General features: G+C 41.4%; 1 protein-coding gene across 3 annotated transcripts in view; it reads right to left on the bottom strand.

The window, feature by feature from the left end:
- Positions 1 to 11,627, bottom strand: part of clcn5b (chloride channel, voltage-sensitive 5b) — a 69,742-nt gene extending 58,115 nt beyond the window's left edge. For 2 of the 3 annotated variants that reach the window (XM_083993244.1, XM_083993243.1), the window contains exons 1-2: positions 10,608 to 10,747; positions 10,369 to 10,524 (exon numbers count right to left, since the gene is read on the bottom strand). In XM_083993244.1, the coding sequence (XP_083849370.1) occupies positions 10,369 to 10,524; positions 10,608 to 10,662 (211 nt within the window). In that variant the 5' untranslated portion in view covers positions 10,663 to 10,747. Of the gene's footprint in view, positions 1 to 10,368; positions 10,525 to 10,607; positions 10,748 to 11,237 lie in introns of those variants that run through there. The other variant, XM_083993245.1, reaches the window with a different exon arrangement.
- Between the last annotated feature and the right edge of the window lie 14,763 nt (positions 11,628 to 26,390).

Genomic DNA, 26,390 nt, shown 5'->3' with positions numbered 1-26,390 from the left:
TTCAAGTGCAAAGACAAAAACAAGAAGCAAACTGATCCAGCAACTCTTGTCAAAAATGGGTCAGCGACGCAGCAAGAGAGTCGACCTCCTGCTGAGTCTGTGTGTCTATGATCTTACATTGTTACAGGGGAAGAAACAACACACACACACACACACACACAAACACACACACACACACACACATAAACGCACACAGACTCTTAATTCCTGCAGGAAAACTCCAGAAAATTCGACACACACTCCTTGTCATATGACCGCGGCGCTGTCTGCCAAAACCTACACACTATGTTATCTATTGCAGAGTGATTTGCACACACCCCACACACAGAAAACGTAAGACTCCAGCGAGAGTTTGAACTTTGCACTCCCGAGGTCTGGTTGCCGTGGGAACCGGCATCTCATGTAACCCCCGTGACACAAACAAGCATCTCTCTGGAACACGTTGACATCACAGCGACAGCGGCGGCGGAGGGCCACGATGTTGATGCTTGTAAAAAAAAAAAAAGATGTTAAATCATATTTACTGGGTCAGAGGAAATTGAATAAAGAAGGAATGTGCGTCTCTGGGAAGTTGATTCGATTAATTTTCATAAAGGTTTCCACATGCCGGGGGAAGGAAGAAGGAACTTTAAATATCATATGATGCAACTGTCGCGCCGCAAGGAGAAGGAGGACCACGACGACGACCACGGAGAACGACCTCATACTAGGAATCTGACTTGGATTAACAGGAAAGGCAGCGAGGCGGGGACTTCTGAGGAAAGCTGTCATCGGTGTTTAGTTGGAACAAACCAATAATACAAGTGAACTGATGTAGAAACTTCAATACGGGAAGAAAACTGAGAGCTGGGCTTTAAATTCCTGTTACTTAGGTTTATATATCTCCCAAATATAGGTTTCGTACAGTTACCTTTTGGTTATCGTTGCAAAACTCTACTATCATATTGATATTAGGGTTGCACATCTCTCTGTGATAAACGATTCGATATGAATCTAGATACACAGATTACGATTCGATTCAAAAACGATATCCTTTTATTACAGACCGATTCGATCCGATTCGATACAGTGTAGGACGATTCGATTCTACGGTTAATATTTGTTGTAGGCTAGATATTTTATAAAATAAAGAATTCTATGAAAGTGACTATATTACAGTAGTACTACAATATTTTCTTTTCAAATATATATCCCCAAGCATTGTTGCTTTAAAGCACTGGCAAAAAAAAAAAAGAAGAAAAAGAGAATAACAACAAAATCACATGTCAATGTATTTATTCTTTGACATGGACCAATATCTGTGAGAACGTTTTTGTAATTAGCCCTTTTCCACCGAGCTGGTTCCGGTGCTGGTTCGGAGCCAGTGCCTGCTCAGCACCAGTTCTTGGTTCAGCACCAACTCCTTGCTGGGTCAGAGCTAAGAACCGGTTCTTCCAGGGGCTGGCAGCGGAGTTGCCTTAGCAACAAGACCGCTACGTATTACGTTTGTTTATCGATGAAGCTAACTAGCTGAGCTACAGGCGGTGGCTAACAGCAGCTAACGCTCATATCAAAACATATACGTCGAAACGTAGTTGTCGGTCGCGGCGATTACAGCGAAGACGGCTGCTTTTTTTCAGCCAGGTTTAGAGTTATAGCTAATTAAAAGCCTCGTCTATGCTTCCACGTCGGGTCCGGTGTTCAACACCCGCAGGTCGGACCAGGTTGTCTACCTGTAGCAGCAGCAGAGACAGGAGCAGCTCCTGGATGGGGAGTGTGCTAATAGCAGCAGCAAAGCTAACGTCAGGACGTCATCTGTTAAACCCCCGTCCCCTCCGTTATTGGACACAACATGAAACTACTCCAGTTAGCGAATCGTGTTGTAACAAAGATATTCGCAGAAAAAAAATTGTTTATACATGGCCCGTTGATTGATTTATGAGCTATTAAAGACACCGCTAACGACTAAGCACTCTAGCCCATAGCGATAACCGGTTCATGACTCTACAACCGATTCATCTAGGAATTCATGGCTAATTTGTATCGATTCAGGAGGCTGCTACCGATACAGCCGAATCTCTCACTTGTTAAACCGAATATCCGGTCGCATCGGTTTATCGTTCACAACCCTAATTGATATTGATATCAATCATGTACAAAATATAGATAATGGATCAATTAGTCAAGAAAAAGTGAAGGTGAGCAACTGCTTGGACGATGGAACTTATTTTTTAACAGATAATTGATAAAGAGTTGAGAATTGAACAATCAATGTACATTTGGTGGCATCAAACGATCTATTGATCAAGAAAACTGTGCCATTATTTGACACAAAGCATTGGTTACAGGCCTTTCACAATTATTAATTGCCTGATTGCAACTATTTGAGCTGACAATTAATTATTTAGCATATTTGTTAAAATGGTTTCCATTCATTTGTATGAAAACAGCTGGATGAAACAAACAGAAATGTTGTATTTCCATCAGTTTCGTCGACGCTTTCCACCAATTGAGGTTTGATTGGTCCTCTTTTAATGACATCACGTTGCATCCCCTTCTTTTTCTTCTATGGTTTAATGACACACGATTGGAGCACCACAAACTGTTTATCTCAAGGTGCTTCACTTCTTGAACATCTACTGACATATGCATCATGGATTTAGTTGCAAAGTCAATAAATGGCTCTTCTTCTTCTTCATAAGGTTTATGCATATTATTAAACTATGTTTAGGTTTATACTACAATAGTGCCATAAAACGAAAACAGAAAAAGACAATTAAATCGTTAAAGCAGAAGTAAGTGATATATTTGTGTTAATATAAGTCTTAAATAGTTATATCTTCCGACAGCAATCACTTACATAGAGTGTTTGGACTGAAACACGGGTCTGTCAGTCACTCTGCTCTGCTCTGAGCCGAAGAGAAAACATTTATCGTATCCTACAGTTTTTATCCAATGAGGAGAGAGAACGGCATGCAGGGCTGTGTGTGCAGCCAAGGAACGCCGTGAACGTGGCGACGTAGGGACGAGGACTGTTATGGTGCGTTCAAGGAAACTCGTATTTTTCCGACCGTGAAGTGGTACCAGTTCGATCTGGTACGAGTTCACGGGTCGGAAGTTACGAGTGGCCGTTAGTGACTTTCACCGGTAAAACAGGTCGGAAAAACACGAGTGGGTTGCCTGGAACGCTACAAAGTCGTAAGTTGTGACTTGAAGCTGTAATTTACGATTTCAAAAGCCTGCCTGGAACGCAGCATTAGCGAAAACGACCGGACCACTTACTTCTGCTTTGACCCCAATTATTTGTACAGCAATTAGTCTAATCGTCAACTAAAATGTCATGACTGTGACGGCCCTGCTTGGTGGTTTTCAGCCTCATTTCACATGATATTCAGCGTTAACATAACATCTAATTAATGCCTGCTTGAACTTATTTAGAGACCGGGTGGGGGGGGTCACAGAGGGGCTCAGAGGCTGGATTACACTTCACCCACAACATCTCCCCAGGAGACACGTGACGCATGATGTTTTATCTCAAACAAAAAACCTCATAAGCATGAAGTAAGACTAAAACAATCATTAGTGCTCCAGGCTCTTTTTTTTCAAAAGGTGAAGACTGTGACCAGGCAACAACACTTCACCTCTGATTGAACCGGTGGAAGCATCTTGGTTTTTCCCAGTAGATCTGTGGATGCACTGGACGACTGGCAGCTCCCAAACTGTACGAATGTGAAGGAGGAGGAGGAGGAGGAGGAGGAGGAAGGCACTAGCAAATCCCTTCTTCCTTGCACGGATGTCAGAGGCGAAACCGTGACCGATTGACAGCTGCTATGAAATTCACGGCTTTCCGTAGATGTCCTGGAGTGACCTGTGGTTGACCCGCCGCTGTCTGCAGAGACCAGAGCCACAGGCCGAGTTTTGAAACATCCCATAAGGAAAAGAAAGAGCTGGGATAATAACCACAGGTCAATGTTTGATTTTACAGATTGTTGGTCTTTTTTTTTTTTAAACCTATTTAACATTCCTCACGTCCAAAAATGTCTGCTTTTCTTTTCATTCATCTGCACATTCACTCATCTCTTTTCCAATTTTTTTTTCGACCCTCCCTCTTTCCTGTTCCACCCAGTCAGACACACTGTACCCTAACACTGTGACTCATTGCCCCGTCAATCATTACCTTATGCTGTTGTCACCACCGGTTAAAGCACGGAAGCCGTACAAAAAAAAAAAGTGAGCAACACTGAGAGGACGCTATGTCAATTTACCCAGCAATAAAACGATTACTGGCAATAATCCTTATGTGTACAGCCAGCGCCTGTGATAAACCAAAGGAAATTGATCAAAATAAAATCTCAGCTTTAAAAGGGGCAATGTCAGCAGCCTATGAACATAAATAGCCCCATAAAGTAAAAAAGAAAAAAGAAAAAGAGAGCGAAATCGCAGATGTACTTTGACATGGACGCCAGTTTACATGTTTGTCTCAGGGAAGCTGCTAGAAAACATATAAACTCCTCACCTCATGTGGGTTTTCTGCTTTGTCATATTGGTAGGGAAATCCCTCTCCCAAAATGTCCTCCACTTTTCTTCCTGCTGTGGTTTTTGAGTGATTTTTTTTCCTCCTCCTCCTCCTCAGACTGGATGAGGTCCATTATCTGTACACTACACTATCTGTTTCCCCTTGAAAATGATGTTTTGAAGTTGAAGTTGAAGTTATTCTTAAAGGTCCAGTGTTGTCTTGTCTTTTTTTTTTATTATAAAGCAGCTTTAGGTTCTGTATTAATACTGTGAAAGTATCAAAGCCTCAGTCCACAGAGAAAAGCAACACAGCCTGTATTCAGAAACTGAGTCTTAAAAACCAGCTGTCAGGACTTGCTGTGACTTTGTGATGTCACAACAAAGCAGTCAGCAAGCCCCTCCCACCTCGACACCTTGCTTGCTCAAAAAACTGTGAGTCAATCAAGAGAGAAAAGAAGTTTTGGTCTTTAAACCACAAATATATCTTCTTTTTACAGATATAAGATTAGGAAAGTCTAAAATACAGCTGAAAAATAACTTTCGTAGTATTTCTCGATAACACAACAAGCTAAAACTAGATAGGTTTTCATCCACCTGATTTGCATTTTCAAAAATTGCAGAAAAAAAACAAACTTGGATGGGTACGCCAGAAATAGTCAAAAAGGTTTTTACGCTTGGAGGGGGTTGATATGTCAGTGTATCGATAAAAGGAAAATGCAACTTTTTGCTATCGAAACAGGTTTCGCAAATAAACAATGACTGGACCAGATTTTACGTCACTCATGGTACGTCATGTTTACGTGACTCCAGATTGTAAAAATCTCATGCCGCACTCTTCTTCTCCCAATAATCGCAAAACAATAACGAATGGAAACGGGCATAAATCTGCATTTCCTTTTTGTGCTTTTTCACAAAATTAACCAAAAATGTTGATACATTTGGATGGAAACCTGATTACTGTTTCCAGGCTGCAGCCCATCGTCTATCTCTCCATCTGTTTTCTCTCGTCAATAAAACATTACTCACATGACGAGGGTCAAGTGGAGTCAACAGGCAACACTTGTAATCGACTGCTCAGATATTATCAGTAAATGACGGTGCAGTATTGACACTGGAGTAAATCACAGTGGATAAATAACCATGGAAGTCTGTAGCGTTTTTAAGACCAATAAACCATCACGGTAATTATGGTACATCAGTTAAAGAGCTGTAAATACAACATGCGCGTTTGTTCCTGTGCCTGTATGTGGTCTGAGCTACAAGTGTGGTCTTCAAGCATTTTTCTTTCTTTTTTTTTTGCTGCTATCAACTGGTGCTATCACATAGTTTCTGTCTTTGTGTTACACACACACACAAAAAAAAGATAAAACAGAAATAACACCAGGAGTAGGGACAAGCAGCAGCACGCTCACTTCCTCAAGGCAGCACAGGATTTCATGGGAAACGTGGTCTTTCTTTTGATGATACAACAAAATCTTATCCTGTGGTTTCATCACGAAGTAGCAGATGGAGTGGACTTCACAATGCTTCGACTGTAAGAGTAAAATCACAGGTCATAATAATCTGCAGCAGGCCCGATTATAGGGTGGCTGCAAGCAGGGGTTAAATGAGAGATCTAAAGACTGTGATATTATGATATTAATCCCTGTCACACCCAAATTCTCCGCTCTTGACCCTGCGGGCTAATAACGAGTCCCTGAGTGACAGGTTTCAAACAGCTCAATGATTACAGTTGCACAGAGAACGGCTTTTAGGGAGACTTTGCTTGGCAACGACTTCCAAGTGCTCGCTAATGAGCATTGAGGGAACTCAACAACACTCTGTTCAAGAAAGAGGGAAAAGAAAAGGAGGAAGTTTGAGCAAAAGAACAAAATGGCCGGAAAAAGTTCAGATGATGTTAATCTGAATGGTCAGTCACAAAAGGCTCTATGCTATAATTAATTGTCTGTATTTCAGATGTCTGTATGAGCCGACTTCTGCCATGAGAGATAAAAAACAAACCCACTGCAGAGTAACTTTTAATGATCAATTCTGCACCGTGGCGGGGTGAAATTAAGCGGCCCTCCCGACCGAAAACCTCCTGATTTCCCCAGAGCCTGGCGCATAATTATACAATCAGACCGAGGCCGCGGAGCAAAGCACCACTCGCTTGCCTGACGGAAACATTACGACACCGCTTTTGCTGATTCTTTAACTTTCTGAGCCCAAGCTGAATCACAACGGAGTTTCTCTCTGGCTGCTTAATATTTTCTTTCACAACCCGCTGTGTAATTTTTTTTAAATACATGGTTGACAGTTTGAAAACAAGGCTGCGTTTCTTCTCTGCTTTAAAAAAAAAAGGCTGACACAGTGGTTCAAACGCTGGTTTAAGCCCAGCAGCAGCAGCAGCAGCAGCAGCAGCAGCAGCAGCATCCACCGAGAGAAAATCTCATCTCCAGACTTCCTTCCTGTTGGCACGGTGTTATCTCTCCGTTTAAAATTAGTGGGGCGGACCTGATGCTGGTGAAGTCACAGTGACATCAGTAGTAACCGGTCAGAGCTGAGATGACGGGCTTACGAGGCTTAGTACGTTAGGAGATAATGTTTTAATGTTAATAGAGGTAAAGATCAGGCTTTAAATCATGTCACTCTGGTTCATAACAGCATGTTTTCCATTGCGCTTTTGAAAGACAGTGAAATTATTCTAGAAGAATCACATTCAACCTCCTTTTTCCACATAAGAATTCAAAGTATCTTATACAATTACAGCCAAACTAAACTTTTACCTTTTCAAGCTTTTAATCCACAAGATCAGACAACATTGCTCTTAAACTGCGGTCTCTTGTTTTGCTGTGGAGCTTCCCACCCACGTACCTGAGGTTAACCAACTCCAGTGTCTGTTAAACTGTTTATTAAAGCATTTTCAACTGCACAATGTTGTGTTACTTTTAAATTCTGTGTTGCTTTTTTACTATTTACATGCATAATTTCATAGTTAAGCACCAACTGTATAGAAACTAAAGGTGCTTTTTAAAGGGATAGTTCAACATTTTGGCAAATTGGCCCATTGCTATAATCCCTATAGTTTTAGGAGTACGTTTGTTACCTTTAATTGTCGGTGCAAGCTATTTTTAGTTGTTGGATTGTGTATTTGATGAATTTGATGAGGGAAACCAAGAAATCCCATGAGCCTCTGTAGCGTAGCTCTGAGCAGCTTGCCGCTCTGCTCCACCGTTCTAAAAATAGCTTGCACCGACAATTAAAGGTAACGAACCTACTGCTATGACTATAGGGATTATGACAATGGGCCAATTCGCCAAAATGTTGAACTATCCCTTTAAATAAAGTTATTATAGTTGACTGTTGTCTCTAAAAAGCCAGACTCACTCTTCAGAGGACTCTTGAAATCGGATTTAAACCTCTCCAGAGCACAAACTAACCACACAACATCTGCAGCAGCAGCAGCAGGAGGTTAATGGGGTTGTTAATCGATACCAATGACTCAGCGATAACTTTGCCAAAAAACTGCAGGCTTTGCAAACAACAGCTAAAAACCTCTGATCTCAAACACTAATCACCAAACAGCATCTATCTCTCCGCTCTACATGTTCATATATTTTTCTCTCTTCAGTGGAAGTTTCTGTGAGATTTCACCTCCGGTAACTTCTCCTCGGTGACCGTCCGAGGTCTCACATGACGTCAGAGATGCCCAGCAGAGCAGTCATCAGTATTAGTAATCATTAATATGAGTTATATATCTGGCCATGAGGAGTTTGTTGTACAGAGAGAGCGTCTTTGACGTGGGCGATGACATCATTAGTAACCGGGAAGCCTTGGTGTAGAGAGACAGCGGGTACAAATGTCACAGATTAGAGGAAGTGGCCCAGCCGCCACAAACACCGCTCCAACTATAACTCACTTTAATAGTTGTTTTTTCTGCTCTGGTGTGACGTCAGAGCCAAAATACAGTAAATCAAGTTTAAAGCCGAAAGTCAGTTTTTACAGAATCTGTTCAGGCGGGAACGGTGTAGTTGTAGTTGTTGTCTGTGTGAAAAGGAAAGCATGGCGTGGAGGGACAGACAGACATCCACACCGCTGGGTTGCACGTTACGCCTGTGATTGTGGATCGCCAACATTTTAATCTTTAAAAATAAATAAATAAATCACACAGCAGAGCAGCGGTACGGCCAGATCTGTGTGTTAAAGGGGCTGCAGACTGAGTGTGTATTAAACGGATTACTCAGATGTGTGACCATGACTTATTTAGAGCATGTGACACACACACACTCACACTCACACACACACAAACCAACAGCTCACACCACTCTGCAATTTCAGATATATCTTATCAGTAGACAACTGCCTCAGGGTTATTAACAGACAAATGCTGGACTGGTGAAATTAATTTCTGCTTTGACAATACCACATACACAACACTACTTGGACGTGTTAATAATGTGAGGTTGGTGCTGCAATAATTCATCATTTCCTGTGCCATGGCTTTCAAATCCTGAATACGCTATTCAGCAGCACCACAGCATGTGTGGAAAAAAAAAAACTCAAAGAACTATGCCTGACTGTTTATTCCCTGAAAAGTTCAACAGAAGGAAGAAAGGGGGTTGAGTTTAAATCATTTTCAATTTAAATGGAGCGTCAACAAGTTGTAGGGACGCCAGGATACAGGACTGTTTAAGGGGTTTAATGCCATTTTCAGACAGTGGCTGGTCGAGAGCCGGCAGGAAATGAAGGGGACAAAAAGATGAGGTTATGACATGATGCAACGGAGGTTTCCAGTTGGAGTTCAACCAGGGATGTCGTGCGATTACAGTCAGCGCCTGGATTTGCATGATCGTGTGTGATAGCAAACTGAATATTTATTAGTTTTGAATGGCTGCTTTGAAAAAAGGAGATGTATGAAGATAATATCTCTTGGTGTGTGGGGGAAGTTAGAAGGATCCGTTTTATTTTTTTTATATTTTCCAAGATAAACTAATCTGCAGATGAATCAAAAAAGGAAAACTGGAAGTTGCAGCCAAGACTAGAGATAGAATTGCTGCAAGTTTGTTTGGTTTTTCGTTGTTGTTCTCCAGCAAGTATCCTAAGTTTCTGTCAAAAAACACATGTGTGGAGTGCTGCATGGGTGTGACAAGTCTCTGGGTCACTTCCTCTGGTGCTCTTCAGTGTAGTTGCAGAATCCGAGTCACTATTTAGGTTGAAATAATAAAAAATACATTATTTCAGAATGGCCTTAAGATTAAAAACTTGAGACACGTTGCAGCCACAGGCATTCATCATCATCAGGGTTGGATGGTAAGATGGTCAACATGTAGGCAAGTTTTTAATCATACGGCCATGCTGAAATAAAGTATTTTTATTAATTTAAACCTTCGGAGTGCCTCAGGTTCTGCAAAAAGATGAGTTTTGACATGCTATGAAGATTCAAGAAGACTCAAGTTCAACCAGAGATGTTGTGTGATTAAAGTCAGTGCCTCGATTTGCATGATGGTGCGTGGTAGAAAAATGAATATTTATATGTTTTGAATGGCTGCTTTGAAAAAAGGAGAGGTGCTAAGAGGAAACAAGTTGCAGCCATAGGATTGCTGCAAATCTTTTGGTTGTTGTTGTTCTCCGGCAAGTATCCTAAATTTCTGTTTGCATGCTGCAATGCATTGGCTAGATATAAAGATTGATTGTTGCTCTTGGTAATCCTACATACATACACACACCTGCACTTCATACACACGTGTACATTGCATAATAATGCTTGTCCCTTGACATGTCTGTTTTGTTTGGTGCATTGTATTATATATTCATTTGTTCTCAAGCATTTCATCTGGATAAATAAAGGTTCAACACAGTAAATCAATCAGAAAGATGGTGTAAATGGACCTTTACCTGTGCTGAGAGGAGGGACATCGTCCGTGGTGGAGAAGTCCAGTGTGGCTCCTGCGATGTCCACCATCTCGTCATCATCGTCATCGTCACTGGGGTTATGATGAAGGCCGTCAAAGCTCCCGGTGCAGTAGCCTGGGTTTTCCATTCCTCCAAATCCTGTTTAAAAAAAAAGAAGAGAGCATACGTGTATTAGAAAAAAATAAACAAATGAATACAACACCAGTATGAGCTGACGTTACCTCTGCTACTGTCGCCTGCATATTTCCCAAACCAATTCGCCTTAAACTTAAACATTGTTTGTCAGCGCAGCTCCTCCAGTCTACTTATTAAATATCACTATATCTCCCTCCCTCCTCCCTCCCCCGGGTCTAGTGGGTCTGAGAGTCCGGGAAGTGTTGAGCTTGACGCGGGCTGGTGAGAAACAGGAGACCCTGGACAGGGACACCCAGCAGCAGCAGCAGCAGTGACTGACTGACTGACTGACAACACATCTCCGGTTACAGGGAAGTTTTCGCAACCATTTCCGCCCCCGTCGTCTTTTGTACTTCCATTTCTTACCTACAACTCTGCGGTTTGATGATGACGAGTCGAAAGTAGCAAGAGCAACAGCAACAACAAAAAAACTGCAGCCGGGCGGCGGAGACGACGCAAAGCAGATTATTACATTAGCCGAGCAGCACAGCACGAGCGTTTAGCCGTTAACTGCGCTCGAGACGACCGACCTGTCAAACAGAACGAACAAACACAACAAATTTCGAATTCCAACCGCTAACTAACGGCTGACTTGGCCAATAAACGGTTGGTATTCAAATAAGCAAGAATTCCAAAATCGAACCGACCAACTAATAGGGGCCTGACTTGACTTTTACCTGTGAGGGGAAGAAAGCGGCCGGGCAGCTCAGTGAAGAAGTCTTGTGACTCGGATTTGCCCCACCACCACCTCCTCCTCCTCCTCCTCCTCCTGCAACTCCGCCGCCGCCGCCGTCGTCTCCAGCTACCGGGGGCTGCTGCTGCTGCTTATGTCAACAACAGTAGCCAAGGTAAACTTAAAGCTCCGCCGCAGCAGCAGCTGCTACTCCAGGAAAATCCTGCGTCATTTTTCTCCGTGACTTCAACGACGGCTTAAAAAAATAGATAAAATAAACACGGAAGGTACCGAAAAAACAACAACAACAAAGGGAGAATATCGTATTTGGATGCAAGGATCGGGTAAATACAAGAGAGAACTACTGGACACAGTTTTCGACTTGTGTTTTTTCGCTACTTTCACAGAAGAAAGCGTCAAGCTCAAGCTAGCAACGACTTCCGGTTGTGTGCTCGATACAGATCCAGTCACAAAATCATCACCCTGACACAATTTATTATATTTACAGTCATACATTTAGCATTTATTCATTTAACTTCACGTCGCATCTCTGTATTTTATCCATAAGCGATCAAATATTTGGTTACACGCCAAATTGTGGTGTTTTAATTTGAAGTTCAAAACCCTTCATTTCCGGTTAAAGTGCCTAAACTCAGCTGTCTTGACAAAACCAGCTGTAAAGCAGGAAAACAAGTCGAGTCAAGAGGAATCGCTTCCCCAACTGGGTCAGTGGAGCAGTTCGACTAATCGGTTATCAATATTAATCTCTTGGCTGCAACGTTATTATCATTTTATTAGGTTAAATGTGCCCCTATGTTAGCCTGATGCATCAGCCGCTTATTTCATTACATTGTTGAGGCAAATGAAATTTGCCGGAACCAGTAGGCGGCGCTAGCCTGGCTACCCCTATGTAGCTAATAGCTGAATGTACCCCACACTTGCTCTATTTTCACAACAGGTGTTTAACAACTGAAACAATTTGATTTCAGTTACAACTTTTGTTTATAAGAACAATTATTCATTATTTCATATTATCTGTTATTATGATCATGCTGTTTTACTAAATTGTCATCCCTCAAGTTAATTCTGTCGTCACTAATGGGCCTCAAAGGGATGAATATTAGAGTATCAGTTACATTAAAGAACACTTATTATCTACATGTTTGTATACTTCTTATAAATGTTAAATGGGGCAGTTTAAATGTGATTGTTTCCCATTTATTAATGAGTGATGTACAATCCAAGTCAGAGCAGATTTTCAACATCTGGAAACCAGATGTTATGGTGGTATTGATGGACACAATGGGCTTTGGCAGTAATGTTTGTTTTTGAACTGTCATTCATATCAAGAAACACGTTAGTCACAAGAAACGAACAGATATACTTTTTTTGTTTGAAGAGGCTGGAATAATGAAATAAACTCCTTTTTGCGGTGACAGAGCATCTGGAGAGTTTAGACGACTCTCTGAAGTCCAAAGACCCATGTTTGTTTTTGTTGGAAACACAACAGCCTGCGTGCCATATTAGGTCGATTCTTTTACATTTTAAAGGTCGGCAAAGGGCGACACCTGCTGGTCACAAGGACAAAACCCCAGTGAGGATTAGGAGTTGAGAGTGTGTCTATGTGTACAGACAACATGGTTTCTGTCTGTATCTGATTAATTACTTTATAACCTCCCCTGATATCTTGTTTCTGTCTGCACACCTCCCACTCGTTCGTCTTCCTCTCCTCTTCCTCCACTCTCTCGCTGCAGCCCAACATAAACATCCCTCCACCCGGCCGCCTCCCATGGTGCTTTTCATTTCAGTGGTTCTGTTTCTCTTCACTTCCTATCATCCCGCCGTTGTTGTTCTTTTTTTCTTTTCTTTTTTTAAAATATTACCTTTCCTCGTATTTTATGCGCTTGGTTGTTTTACGACTTTGTCCTCTTGCACTTATGCATTTAAGCTTTGCTTTTACTCCCATAAGACCTCTCGTCTTCAATCTGGGTCAGGGAGGAAGAACGGCACTCCCTTGCTTCCCTAAAAACGCAGACTCTTCACTTTTATGACAGCTGTTTTTGTTATTAGCAAGCCCCCCACACACACCGCAGCACCACCTAAAACACTGATCTCTGCACCCGTTCTGTATTGGCTGATTTTGCAGCAGACACAGTGATCCTGTGAAGCTTAATGTTGTCTCTGAGGCTGGGACAGGTTTTTTGCATCAACCTGCATCACAATATGATGCTCTCCTTCAGATGAAAAAAAACACATCATACACATTTGTCATTGAGAAGCCGCTTCCATACCTTGACATTACTGTAGGTTGAACTCTCACTGAGGATCTTGCCACTGAAGTTCTCAGAAAGGACTATTACTTCTTACAGCGAAAAGACACATGCACTTATCCCCCTGCTGCCTTGTTATTGCATGTGTTGTTGTTGTTGTTGTTGTTTTTGTTTTTTGTTTTTAAATAATTCTCAGTTTGATTGTCGGCATGCTTTTGGCTTGAATTGAATTGAATAAACTTTATTAATCCCAAAGGAAATTCTTGATGCCAGAATCCCACATTCATTTCAACAACACGACAATAAATAGACAGAATAACAAATAGACAAAATAAATAGATAAACAGACAAACAGTACCTTTAAAATTATGTCTAAAAATACTTCCTAATGCTAATACTAATGGCGGAAAAGGTGCTGCTTTGTTGGCGTCGACTGGACCTTAGACCAAATTAAATGTTTGTCTTCTAGAGGCTAAAGGTCTGGAAACATTAAAGATAAGAGAAGCGACAACATAATCCTTAAGTCATGCCACAGTACTTCAGATACAGAGGCAGAATAAATTATTATTAAAGATGAATGTTAAATGTTCTCATTGAACGAGTTGTAAATGTATCTGGACAAGAATGCAGCTGTGTCACTTGACCACAAGAGGGAGATGTTGCTTACACTCACTTTCAGCAGTCCACGTAACCCTAACCCTCCCATTTGATCTGCTTATTCAAAATGAGCAAAAAGATGAAAAAAAACAAAACAAACATGTAATAATGTCATTCTAAGAGTTAAAATGTGGTTCTCGGTAGCTAAAAGCCTCTCAAGTCTCTGTCTTTATGTAAAGCACATTGAGTTGCCTTGGTATGAAATGTGCTATATAAATAAAGATGCCTTGCCTTGCCTCAGGTAAAACCAAACCTTAGCTCAGAAAAAGCACTGTCTTGTGATATTGATGTTGAAACAGGTAAAAATCTGTTAGAATTGACACAGTCAACCAAAGTCTACAGAGTCACAAATGTGCCCCAAGAAGAATTAAATAAGGGGAGTATTTTGCCCTCCATCATCACTAGTGAACCTTCCACAAAACTGTAAATGATTTGCACATAATTAGGATTTTATTCAGATGTGTGATCATGAATCAATCAAAAACTAGAGAAAAGTAAAGTAAACCTGATCTCCACATTTTTCTTTTACAAAGTCATTCTGTTTTTATGGCACTCCAGTTCATCAGTACCAAGGATCAAACATAGAGACTGAATCTGGAACTCTGGAACACTTAAAACTGTTGTGCCATGTTTACTCCTAACTGTTTTATTGTTGTGTTTACTGTTGGTTGTTATTTCATTGTAAAGCACTTTGGTCACCCTTTGGGCTGTTTTAAAGGGCTATACAAATACATTTTGATTTATATATTGATTGATTGATCTCGTACACTGGGTTGTTGTGTGCGTGTGTGTAAATATGCATGACTCAAGACTGATTGAAGCCCTAAAGGACGAAGGACATGAACTCTTGGCAACAGTAGGTGCTCAATAAAATTGCATTTCCTCTTTCTGGGGAATTCTAAATCAGCAGTTATTGAGATGATTACCAGATATAATGTACCTACAGCCCCAATGGCTAAAAAAAAAAAAGTACATTGTCTGTGGTCACAACACTGCCTCCTCTCAGATTGTTTCTCATATTTTCCATTGCAATACAATGGCCATGAGCTTGTTGCATGCAGTCACCAATATTCACCACATATGGGAAGGAGAGACAGTAAGTGATAACATAATTAACAGAGGAGCTAGTTTGGAGGTTAGCTTTACACACTTGTGAGAAAGTGTGAGTTTCTTGGCACACTATGGTGTCCTCAGATAAGCTGTTGCTCTGCATTTCTCAGGAAATAACAGTAAAAACCCTATGATTTAAAGCCCCAGTATGGAGCTTTTAACTGGATACACAAAAGCCTCTGGTTTCTGCTGATGTGTCTCTGTTACCTACAACAGCAAATGAGCCCATCAGTATGAAGATACGCTATTTCTAAGTAGTCTAATTCTACACCTCTGGAAGGCATGGTCGGGTCGGACCACTGACAAAACGATAGAAATAGATACATTACTATGCACGCTGCAGATAACTGCTAAAAAAAAAAGTTTTCAAAGCAAGTCCCGTCTTCTTTCCAATGTTTCCAAAACAAATCTACACGCGCCGGCCAGACAAACGTCTTCAGGACAGTGGGAAATGCAGTCTTCATTCTGGCAAAACACCACTGCTTTTGTCCACAGGGGTCGCCATAATCAACACTAAATGTCTGTACAGGGGCTTTAAACATTGCATTCGATGGTTGAAAGATTTCTGCTATAAATTTCGATTGTAGCTGCACTGTAAATATCCCAGCCTGATGTTACGCAATCAGCAGCAGGTATAATAATTATTTATCTTTGGTCAGGTGTTTGGTCCTACCTCATCTCAATCATATTGATCTGTGCCTAGTTTACTTACCCCAAACCTGTGCGTAAATGATTGATATAACGAGAACTGATTAAGGGTTATTATGCCATATACAGACACACTTATTATTATTGCCCAATGACCTGGCTCCAAATCTGATGATATAAAAACAGCTGCAGGACTCAGGATAGAGCGAAGACGAGCAGAAGTTTGCCTGGCATCCTACCACACGTCATCTACCTACAGAGACTGAAGAAAAACTTCTCAAAGGTAGAGTGATTTTTTTTTTAAAATTAAAGTACTGAAGAACAATTTTCAGGTTTGTTACATGTGAGGATTCCATGTGCCAACTGTTGCGTTACGTACATACTTCTTATGACAGACCTAAATCTTCTGATATTGAGCCCATTAGCCATTACAGGGACCAGCAGCCTAATAAACAGGAGTGAGGGCCCAGCTGTAGTGTGTTGAGAGCAGGTGTAGATAATAACTTATTAGTGGGTCCTTGATGAGTGAACAGAATCAGCTAAGATCCAAATCTGTGTTAACTGTTTTACAGAAACTAGAAGGAAACATCTGTGGTTGGGTTTAGGCTGAGGTTGGGTTATTTGGGGGGTACCTATACAAACTCATACCTGACATGTTTTGTTTTCTGTAGAGAAAACCATGGTTGGTTTCAGCGCTAAGATAGAACAGGGTGGAGCCTTTGGACCCTTCAACGTAGAAGTAACTGTGAACTACAACGCTGTGATTACAAACATCGGTGATGCCTACTGTCCCGATACAGGTAAGTCCATCATATGCAGCCACACTCATAATCACTCATATTGATTGATTTGAGTGACAGAATTAAAGGGATAGTTCACCCAAAATTGAAATTTCACTCATTATCTACTCACCCTCATGTCCACTAAGGGCTGGGAGAAGTTTCAGAGTCCTCCGTGGCTTCTCTGAGTTACAGGGGGTCTTGGCATAGCAGTGCATGTCCATATAACGGTTGCAAATGGATACCAACTGTCTTCGTAACAAAAAGACATACCAAAAAACATACCTCCATGCTGCTCGTATGTAATGTCCGTCTTGTATTGAAGCCCCGAAATGCGAAATTGTCCCGAAAAAAATTAAATAAGTCTATTTTTCAAGCTTGTTTGTAGTGGAAGCTCCTCTTCCCAGTTCGTACAAATTTGATGAACCGGGAAGAGGAGCTTTGAGAAGCTTCCGCTACAAATTTCAATTTTGAACTATCCCTTTAACTATCTAACTTTCACTATCCCTTTAATACATGTGACACTATGTTGTTTCCACAGGTGTGTTCACTGCACCTATTGCAGGTGCTTATTATTTCACCTTCTTCTACCATGCTGGAGGACGCCATGCTTCCTCACTGGTGCTGACCAAGAACAAAGAGCGGGTTGTTGTGTCATCTGATCATGCATCAAGTGGTGACACTGCTGATAATGGAGGAAATGCAGTGTACTTGCAGCTGCAGAAAGGGGACGAAGTGTGTGTGCGCCTGGTTGCAGGTGCTCATGTTTGGGCAGCTGGCGACGTCACCACCTTCAGTGGGTTTCTGGTCAACCCGTCTTAGAGTCAATGTCTCCTGGAAAACAGATGCCAAAACCTGAAATAAATTATGCGTCTGTCTTATAATGAAATTTCTAATTGAATCAGGTGTCATGTCTGATCAAAATAAATCACCATAATGCAAATCAAATTAGTCTTGACTGGTTCTATCACTGTTTCATGTCTGGGAACTGATACGTTTCTTATATATCAATAACTCAGTCCTGAAAAACTAGAGATGATTATGAGTCACAAGGAAATAAGGAATACCATACCAATGAATCTAACCATGGATTCATAATTGTTGGTGAAGCAGAGAAATGACCAGTGTAGTTATTATTAGGAACCTCTCGGATGTTGGTGGTGTTTATCACTTTCTTCTTCTTGATTCCAATGTTTACGAAGCTCACACCCCGGCCTAACCCTAACAAACCCTGTGGCATGAAATTTCTACGAAAAAATGTTCTTTTGCTGCTATGGTCAATTTAGAAAAATGACGCAAACCACATGGAAATCAGTTACCCTTGATCTTGAGGCAAAGTAGATCAGTCAGGACAAGGAAACCCCATCTGTCTTGGACACAAACAGTTAGTGAACCAATAAAAGTTTTTAAAATATGCTGGTGGAAATACATTTGACCTCTTTTCAATGAATTATGTTACATGAATTTGGTAGACATGATAGTTTCCAGCCGAGAAGGCATGGGTCCTTGTTAATCAATCAAAATGTCATTGTGATTTCGATATGGGCTCCAGAGATCTCAAAACTTGAACAATCTAGGAAAAACGATTATTTTTGCCATTTTGCTGGACTATTGCACTGCACTCACTCAGTCAACACTGTAAACCAAAGTCAACAGCAAGAAAGAGAGAGAGAAATGTTGTTCTACCAACCAAATAGTATTACACTGTTTTCTCAGATCTTTATTTACTTTAATAAAGAGGAACTAAAAATTAAAAAAAAAAAAACATTCGAGTCGCATCAGTCCTGTCAGGTCAAAACTAAAGCACCGTGTCTGATACGAATCAAGTTTACCAGGAATTGAAACATGGAAAGAGCAGCCGGTTTCCTGAAAGATTTTGATAGGGGTCTTGGGAGACAATGGGATGTTATTAGGAGATATTTGAATTAGATTTGGTCCTTCCAGTATCGTATTTTCGTTGAGTTTTTGTGTTTCCCCGGACATTGTTTTGGAGTATCATGTACCCCCCCATTTTATTTTGTGTGTGATTTTGTCCTGTCTATGTACCCGGCGTGTGTTTGGTTTATGTTCTGTCTTGTCTCTATAAACTGGAAACATTTTTAATTAAAAAAAAAAAAAAAAAAAGTTTACCAGGAATTCTACTGACTAATTATAAAGTAAGTACAAACCGACGTGAGAGCGAGCTGAAGAACCGGTATTGAAGAGACGTGAGCTGTCAAACGCAAGTGATTTACAGAGAGGTTGTCACTGTTTGTGTGTGTGTGTGTGTAGGAGAGGGTGTGACAGCAGACGGACCAACTACCTATCAGATTTGGGGTGACTTAAACCGCGTTTCCACCACATGGTACCGGCTTGACTTGACTCGACTCCTTTGCGTCTTCATTACGTAAAAGTACCTGGAACCTGGTACCCGGTACTATTTTAGGCAAAACGTCTGAAACGCGGCAGCTTGTAAACGCTACCGTGAGTGTTATTTTAAAAAGTTGACTCCAGACCATCATACCGTAAATTCTCAAAAAAAGCTGAGTCTCAAACAGACGCCCGGCCGGGTCTATTTCTATTTTCTGCTACTAGTTCTTGTAAATGTACTAAACCTCTGAAAGCTCACGATTGCCTGTTTGAGCAGCTTCTAAGCTGCTTCAGTCCTGCTACAGTTCTCAAAGACCCGACCTCGGTCAGATCCGCAGGTGTTGAAGCCTCTGGACCCGATGTGGTCCCGGACTCACGTCACGAGCATTAACTCTCGACCAGACCGTGGCAAAAAAAAAAAAAGAAAGAAAAAAGAAGCCCGTCGTCCGACCACTGCGACCCGAGCTATTAAATGTTTTCAACCTGAACCCGGTACGTCCGGTCATGTTGTTCGGTCCGACCCGTTGAGAACTCGGACTGACTCAAGGAGAGAGCCGGGGGATATACAGTCTGTGGGCGGAGTGCACGTTTATTTACAAGAAGTTTAATCGGTGCTTGTCTTCTTCTTTTCTTACTCTTTTAAACAGAACCTATTATATATTTTCCATGTTTGCTGAGCATAACATTTGTTCAAAATTAATTTAAAACCTGTCAAAAGCAGGCAAAACAACTGACCCAGCATCTGTTTAGACAGACATCTACTGTGTATGGACCATGTATGGACACAGTAGACGCCTGTCTAAACAGATGCTGGGTCGGTTGTTTTGCCTCCAGTGAACGTCTTGACGTCACAGTGACGTAGGCTGCGAAGAGGTCTATAGGACCCTTCTAGGACTGTTGGGGACCCTGGGGGAGAGCAAGAGGAACTCGCATGAACATCTCCCGGAAGTGTCACAGGTATATAACAATACAGTGCACAGTCATCTGGCCATTTCCCACACTATTTAATGTTAGGGTTAGGGTTACCTGACCAATAGGGAGCAACAATCGTACATAGTGATTTAGCAGCCAGACCCTGAATTTCCAGTGTATGTCATCAGACAAGAGGAGGAAAATGTCGAAAAGGTTGTGCATCTCTTGAGACCCCTGTCAGCGCCACTACAGCATGGGATACAAGGCCCCTGTCAGGTGCCCAATGGCCCAAATTATTGAATGGCCCAGCCCTTAAGCTGTTTTCTTGTCTGTATACAACATCTATTGCACATCTGCCCGTCCTGGGTGAGTCCTTAGTTGACTGGATGTTCCGGGTTTGATTTCTGGGAGGTCCCTGCATTTGTTTCAATATTGTTAATTTGAATTTGATATTCAGTGAGCGAGACAAAGGGAGACATTTCTAAACACCACAGCAAAAAATACAGATTTTTTTTTCTTCATATCCTCATTCAGGATTTACTTTTTGAAATCAAACCGGGAACATCCAGTCAACTAAGGACTCAAGACCCTTTTATTACAGTTTCCCCTTTCAATGAAACCAAGTGTCCTCACATACGGGTATAGTTTTAAATCTTGAGTTGCTAAAAAAAAACGGCTTGAAATCTGTTTAAAAATTCTGTGAGTTATTTTGTAATTTAGTGTCAGATGGATCTCCTCCTGTCTGACTGAAGAGGAAGATAACACGTGGCAAATTTGAATGTAATTTGAATTTATTTATTCAGGATAGATCCTTGAGATGAATCATCTCATTTTCGAGGGGGTCCTTCCACAAAATGATACAAATAATACAAAGTCGAAAGAGAAAAAAAAGAAATACAGTGAAACACATTGCAGGACTTACACATGACATACACACACAGAGAGACAAGGCTCTCCTAACCCCAGATAATCCACAGACCAAATCTCAATTTAGTAATCAATTTAGTAATATCCATGCTGATAAATAGGAAAAAAAAGAAAGTCACAGAAATATCGGTTGATAAATATACTGTATAAGATGCAACAAAGATATAAATGAGAAAATGAATGTGAAATACAAATACGAAAGATGACAGGTGGCAAATACACCTGACCTGCAGATCACGATGTTTGCGTGGAAAAATGACTTAATGGACTGGAGTGATTTTTTCATATTGGGACACAACCTTAATTCCAAAGAAATGCAACCGACTGTTTCGTTGGAAAACATGTAAGATTTTTAATTGTTGCCAAATAGGCCTGCCTCCAAATCTAACAAAACTGACACTAAATTACAACAAAGTGATTGGGACACAAACTTGATTCCAAAGAAAGAAAACACGAGACCAAATAGGCCTGCCTCCAAATCTAACAATATAAAAGCAGCCGTAGGACTCAGGTTGGAGCGAAGACGAGCAGAAGTTTGCCTACAGAGACCAAAAAAAAACTTCTCAAAGGTAAAGTGAAATTTTCAAAGACTTTAATGTAGGATTTACTGAAGAACAATTTGAAGGTTTGATATATGTGAGGATGCCATGTGCCAACTGTTGCGTACATACTTCTGTGCTTATGACAGACCTAAATCTTCTGATATTGATCCTGTTAGCCGTTCAGCGTCCTTATAAACAGGAGTGAGGTCGCAGCTGTAGTGTGTTGAGAGCAGGTGTAGATAATAACTTTTTAGTGGGTCCTTGGTGAGTGAACAGAATCAGCTAAGATCTAAATTTGTGCTAATTGTCTCACAGAAACTAGAAGATAACATCTGTGGTTGGGTTATTTGGAAGGTACCTACAGTATACAAACTCATAAATACTTGACATGTTTTGATTTCTGTAGAGAAAACCATGGTGGCATTCAGTGCTAAGATAAACGAGGGCGGAGCCTTTGGACCCTTCAGTGGTGACGTAACCCTGAAGTACAACACTGTGATTACAAACACCGGTGACGCCTACAGTCCATGTACAGGTAAGTCCGTCATGCAGCCACACTCATAATCACTAATATTGATTAAGTTGTGTGACAAAATTAATACATGTGACAATATGTTGTGTCCACAGGTGTGTTCACTGCACCTATTGCAGGTGTTTATTATTTCACCTTCTTCTACCATGCTGGAGGACACGTGAAGGCCAGGCTGATGCTGACCAAGAACTGCGAGCTGGTTGTCGAAACATCTGATCATGCATCAAGTGGTGACAATGCTGATAATGGAGGAAATGCAGCTGTCTTGGAGCTGCAGAAAGGGGACGAAGTGTGTGTGCGCATGGTTGCTGGTGCTCATATTTGGGCAGCAGAAAGCCGCACCACCTTCAGTGGGTTTCTGGTCCATCCATGTTAGAGTGGATGTCTGCTGGAATAAATGATGCATCTGTCTTAAAATGTAATTTCAAAATGAAACAGGTGTCATGTCTGATCAAAATAAATCACCACAATGCAAATCAAATCTCTTGCAAGTCTTGACTGGTTCTATCACTGTTTCATGTCTGGGAAGTTGGGAACTGATACGTTTCTTATTAATCATCAATAACTCAGTCCTGAAAAACTAGCGATGACTATGAGTCACAAGGAAATAATGAAGGAATATCATTCCAATGAATCTAACCATTGATTCATAATGTTGGTGGTGTTTATCACTTTATTCTTCTCGATTCCCATGTTTACGAAGCTCATACCGCAGCCTAACCCTAACAAACCCTGTGGCATGATGAAATTTCTGCGAAACGTTTTTTTTCTTTTGCTGCTATGGTCAATTTAGAAAAGAAAATCCTCTAAGGTCTGCATCCAGCCCAGCTGTGCAATTAATCAAAATGTATTTGTGATTTCAATTTTGGCTCCTAAGATCTCAAAACTTGAACAATCTAGGAAAAATGGTTATTTTGCCATTTTCACGCACTCACTCATAGTCCAGTGACAATGCCCCCCAAAAATTGAGATACCCCTACCGGAGGTAGAACAAAACCTAACAATGTTTTTCCTCATCTCCAAGGTCTCCCATATATGAAATGGATTCTTAGGTTAAAATATTTTACTGCAAACATTGTTAAATTGATACATATTGTCATACACCCCAAACTTAAAAAAGAACAAAAATACAGCCTGGCCGTCTGGGAGTTAAGACACATAAACTCATGTAGATTAATAACACAAGCTCTGACAGCTTTGAAACTTGACATAATTGTGGCCAGGAAGTTCCTTTACCTATTAGAAAAAACTGGATGTGAATATCTTGATGTGTGTAACATATAGAGACCTATAAACACTTGCCTTAAATAAGCGGACATACAAAAAAAGAATATCTATGCAGAATATTCTCATTTACTTTGTAGTTGCTCAGCCAGGGATTGTCATAGAAACACATATGATGGCTTGTTTGAAAGATGGAGTTGTGCAGAATCCAGTGATACCAAATATGTGAATATAGCATGCATAGTCAGCATAATACATCACCAAATGTATGAGGTGTCCCAAATGAAAGAAAGTGAAACATTAACATAATCAAGTCTCCACAGCCCATTATCAATGGTGACAAGAATGTTGACCAGTTCAGTCTTACTGCAACCTAAGCAAGTAACTTTGGGTAAGTGCTACTCTTTTTTATAATACATTAAATAATAGCATATTTCATGATGACACCTTATATAGTTCATATGGAAACAAATATCCAGTAGAATCAGTTTAAATTGAAATAGAACACCTCAAAAATAGGCCCACTTGAATTTATTTTTAGTCAAGTCATTACTGCATAATGGAAAATAATTCTGATGTTGACCCTAAATTTTGTAAGAGCCGCCCATTGCCATTTGCCATGAAGTCAAGAGTGGATGCTGAATTAGATCGACTCGAGAAGGCTGGTATGGTGAGTGGGCTGCGGCAGTGGTGCCTGTAGTGAAAAGAGACAACATAATTCGGCTGTGTGCCGATTATAAATTAACAGTAAATCAGGCTGCCACCACAGAGACCTATCCCTTGCCCTGAATTGAGGAGCTGATGGCGGGACTGTGTTTTCAAAGATCGATCTTGCCTCACCATATCAGCAGGTCCTTCTAGAGGATGAGACAAAGAAACTACTGACCATCAATACACATCAAGGGTTATTTGTGTACAACAGACTGGCTTTGGTGTTGGTTCAGCACCTTCCATTTTCCAAAGGATTATGGAAAATCTAATGAAAGATCTGGATGTTGTTGTCTATTGGGATGATTTGTTAGTTACAGGAAAAACTGAACAAGATCATCTGAAAAAGCTGCAAAAGGTGCTACAGAGACTCCAAGAGAGAGGCTTGAGAGTCAAGAAAACCAAATGCGAGTTTGGTAAATGCAGATTGAATACTTGGGACATGTTTTGAACAGCCAGGGCATTCATCCATCTTCAGACAAGATAAAAGCAATCAAGGACGCACCAGCACCATCCTGTGTGAAAGAACTGGGAGCATTTTTGGGGTTAGTGAATTAATATGACGATTTATGAATAACCAAAGCACTGTACTAGCTCCACTCCATAGGCTGTTAAAGTATGACGGGGAATGGGTGTGGAAGAAACCAGAGCAGGCTTTTGAGTAGTGCAAGAAGTTGCTAACAAGTGACAAGATTTTCCTGCACTATGATTCTAACCTACCCCTCACTCTGGCTTGTGACTCCTCAGCTTATGGTATAGGAGCTGTCATTCAGCATGAGAGGCCAACAGGAGAAACCCGTCCCATTGCTTACGCGTCAAGGACGCTATCCTCTGCTGAGAACAAATATTCTCAGATTGAAAAAGAAGGACTGGCATTGATTTTTGGAGTCAAAAAGTTCCATCAATATTTATGGGGAAGGAAATTCAAGCTTGTCACTGATCATAAGCTTTTGCTGACTCTTTTTGGAGAACACAAAAGCCTGCCCACCATGGCTGCTGCCTGGATTCAAAGATGGGCAATCATCCTCTCTGCTTATGACTATTGCATTGAGTGTGCTTCAGAAAAACACAGCAATGCACACGGACTGTCAAGGGTTCCTTTACCTGACACACGCGATGTAGGGACTGAAGCCATAGCGCAGAACATTCATGCATGTTCTATGAACTGAACATTTGATGCAAGCGCCAGTGGATGCTGATCAAGTTGCACGTACCACATGCACAGACAGTGTGCTAGCCAAGGTTCTGAAATACATTACGAATGGTTGGCCTGATGATGTGGACAATAGTCTGAAACCCTTCCACACACGCAGATATGAACTGTCAGCTGAACGTGGATGTGTACTCTGGTGCACCAGGGTGGTTTTGTCTGAGAAGCTCAGAAAAGTTGTGTTGAAAGAGTTGCATTCTGGTCATCAAGGAGTTGTGAAAAGCTCTGGCACGCAAATATGTATGGTGGCCTAAGATTGACACGTATGTAGAGCAGGTCTGCAAAGCCTGTGAATCTTGCCAGATGGAACAACGGATGCCTCGGCAGGTGCCTTTACATCCTTGGGAGTTTCCAGGCCAGAGCTGGAAAAGATTACACGTGGACTTTGCAGTTCCCTTCTTACTGTAGGTCACACCTTCATGATTGTCGTAGATGCCTACTCCAAATGGCTAGAAGTATTCAGAATGCCCAGCACCTCATCACAAGACTAAGGAGACTGTTCGCAGCATATGGTCATCCGGAGCATGTTGTAACTGACAACGGAACGCAGTTCACGTCTGCAGAGCTCAAGAACTCCATGCATCAGAATGGAATTCTGCGCCCCAGGCCATCCTGCTTCTAATGGTCTCGCAGAGCGATATGTGCAGACATTTAAGAGTGGAATTAAGAAGCTTTCTCAGACTACACTCGACATTGAGGACAAGATCTCTGTGTTTCTGATGCAGTATTGCTGTACCCCAAACTGCACCACTGGTCAGTCGCCTGCGGACTTGGTTCTAAACAGACATATGCAAACTCGCCTGGACCTGATGCATTCTGACACTGCAGTCAGAGTTCGCAGAAAGCAGTACATGCAGAAGTTCTATCATGACCAGCGGGCAGTGAGCAGATCTTTCTCTTTGCAAAATACGGCAGGGGGGGGAGAGAAGTGGATTCCTGGAGTGATAGAGCACCAAACAGGACCAGTGTCCTACAAAGTGAAAGAGACAGACAGACATAACATACAGGAGACATGGGAATCAGTTGAGATCCCGTGTCACAACTGATGGACTCATTTTGGATACTGACTGTACAACCTCTAATACTGACACTTCCACCCAGCCAAGTGTGCTCCAAGACAACGTGTCAGCCGGTGCTGATCTTCTGCATATGGACAGTGCAGAGGTGCCAGCAGCATCTCCAATGCTGCGCCGCTTAGCCAGAGAAAGGAAGCCGCCTGAGCGCTATGACCGTTAATGTGCAGATTGATTGTTCTTTACAAGCAGGTTGACACTTGGACTAAGTTGGTC

This window comes from Trachurus trachurus (genome assembly GCF_905171665.1).
Source record: "Trachurus trachurus genome assembly, chromosome: 18".
In the NCBI taxonomy this organism is placed as follows: domain Eukaryota; kingdom Metazoa; phylum Chordata; class Actinopteri; order Carangiformes; family Carangidae; genus Trachurus; species Trachurus trachurus.
The sequence above is the reverse complement of the archived record's forward strand: the minus strand, read 5'-3'. Positions and strand labels throughout refer to the sequence as shown.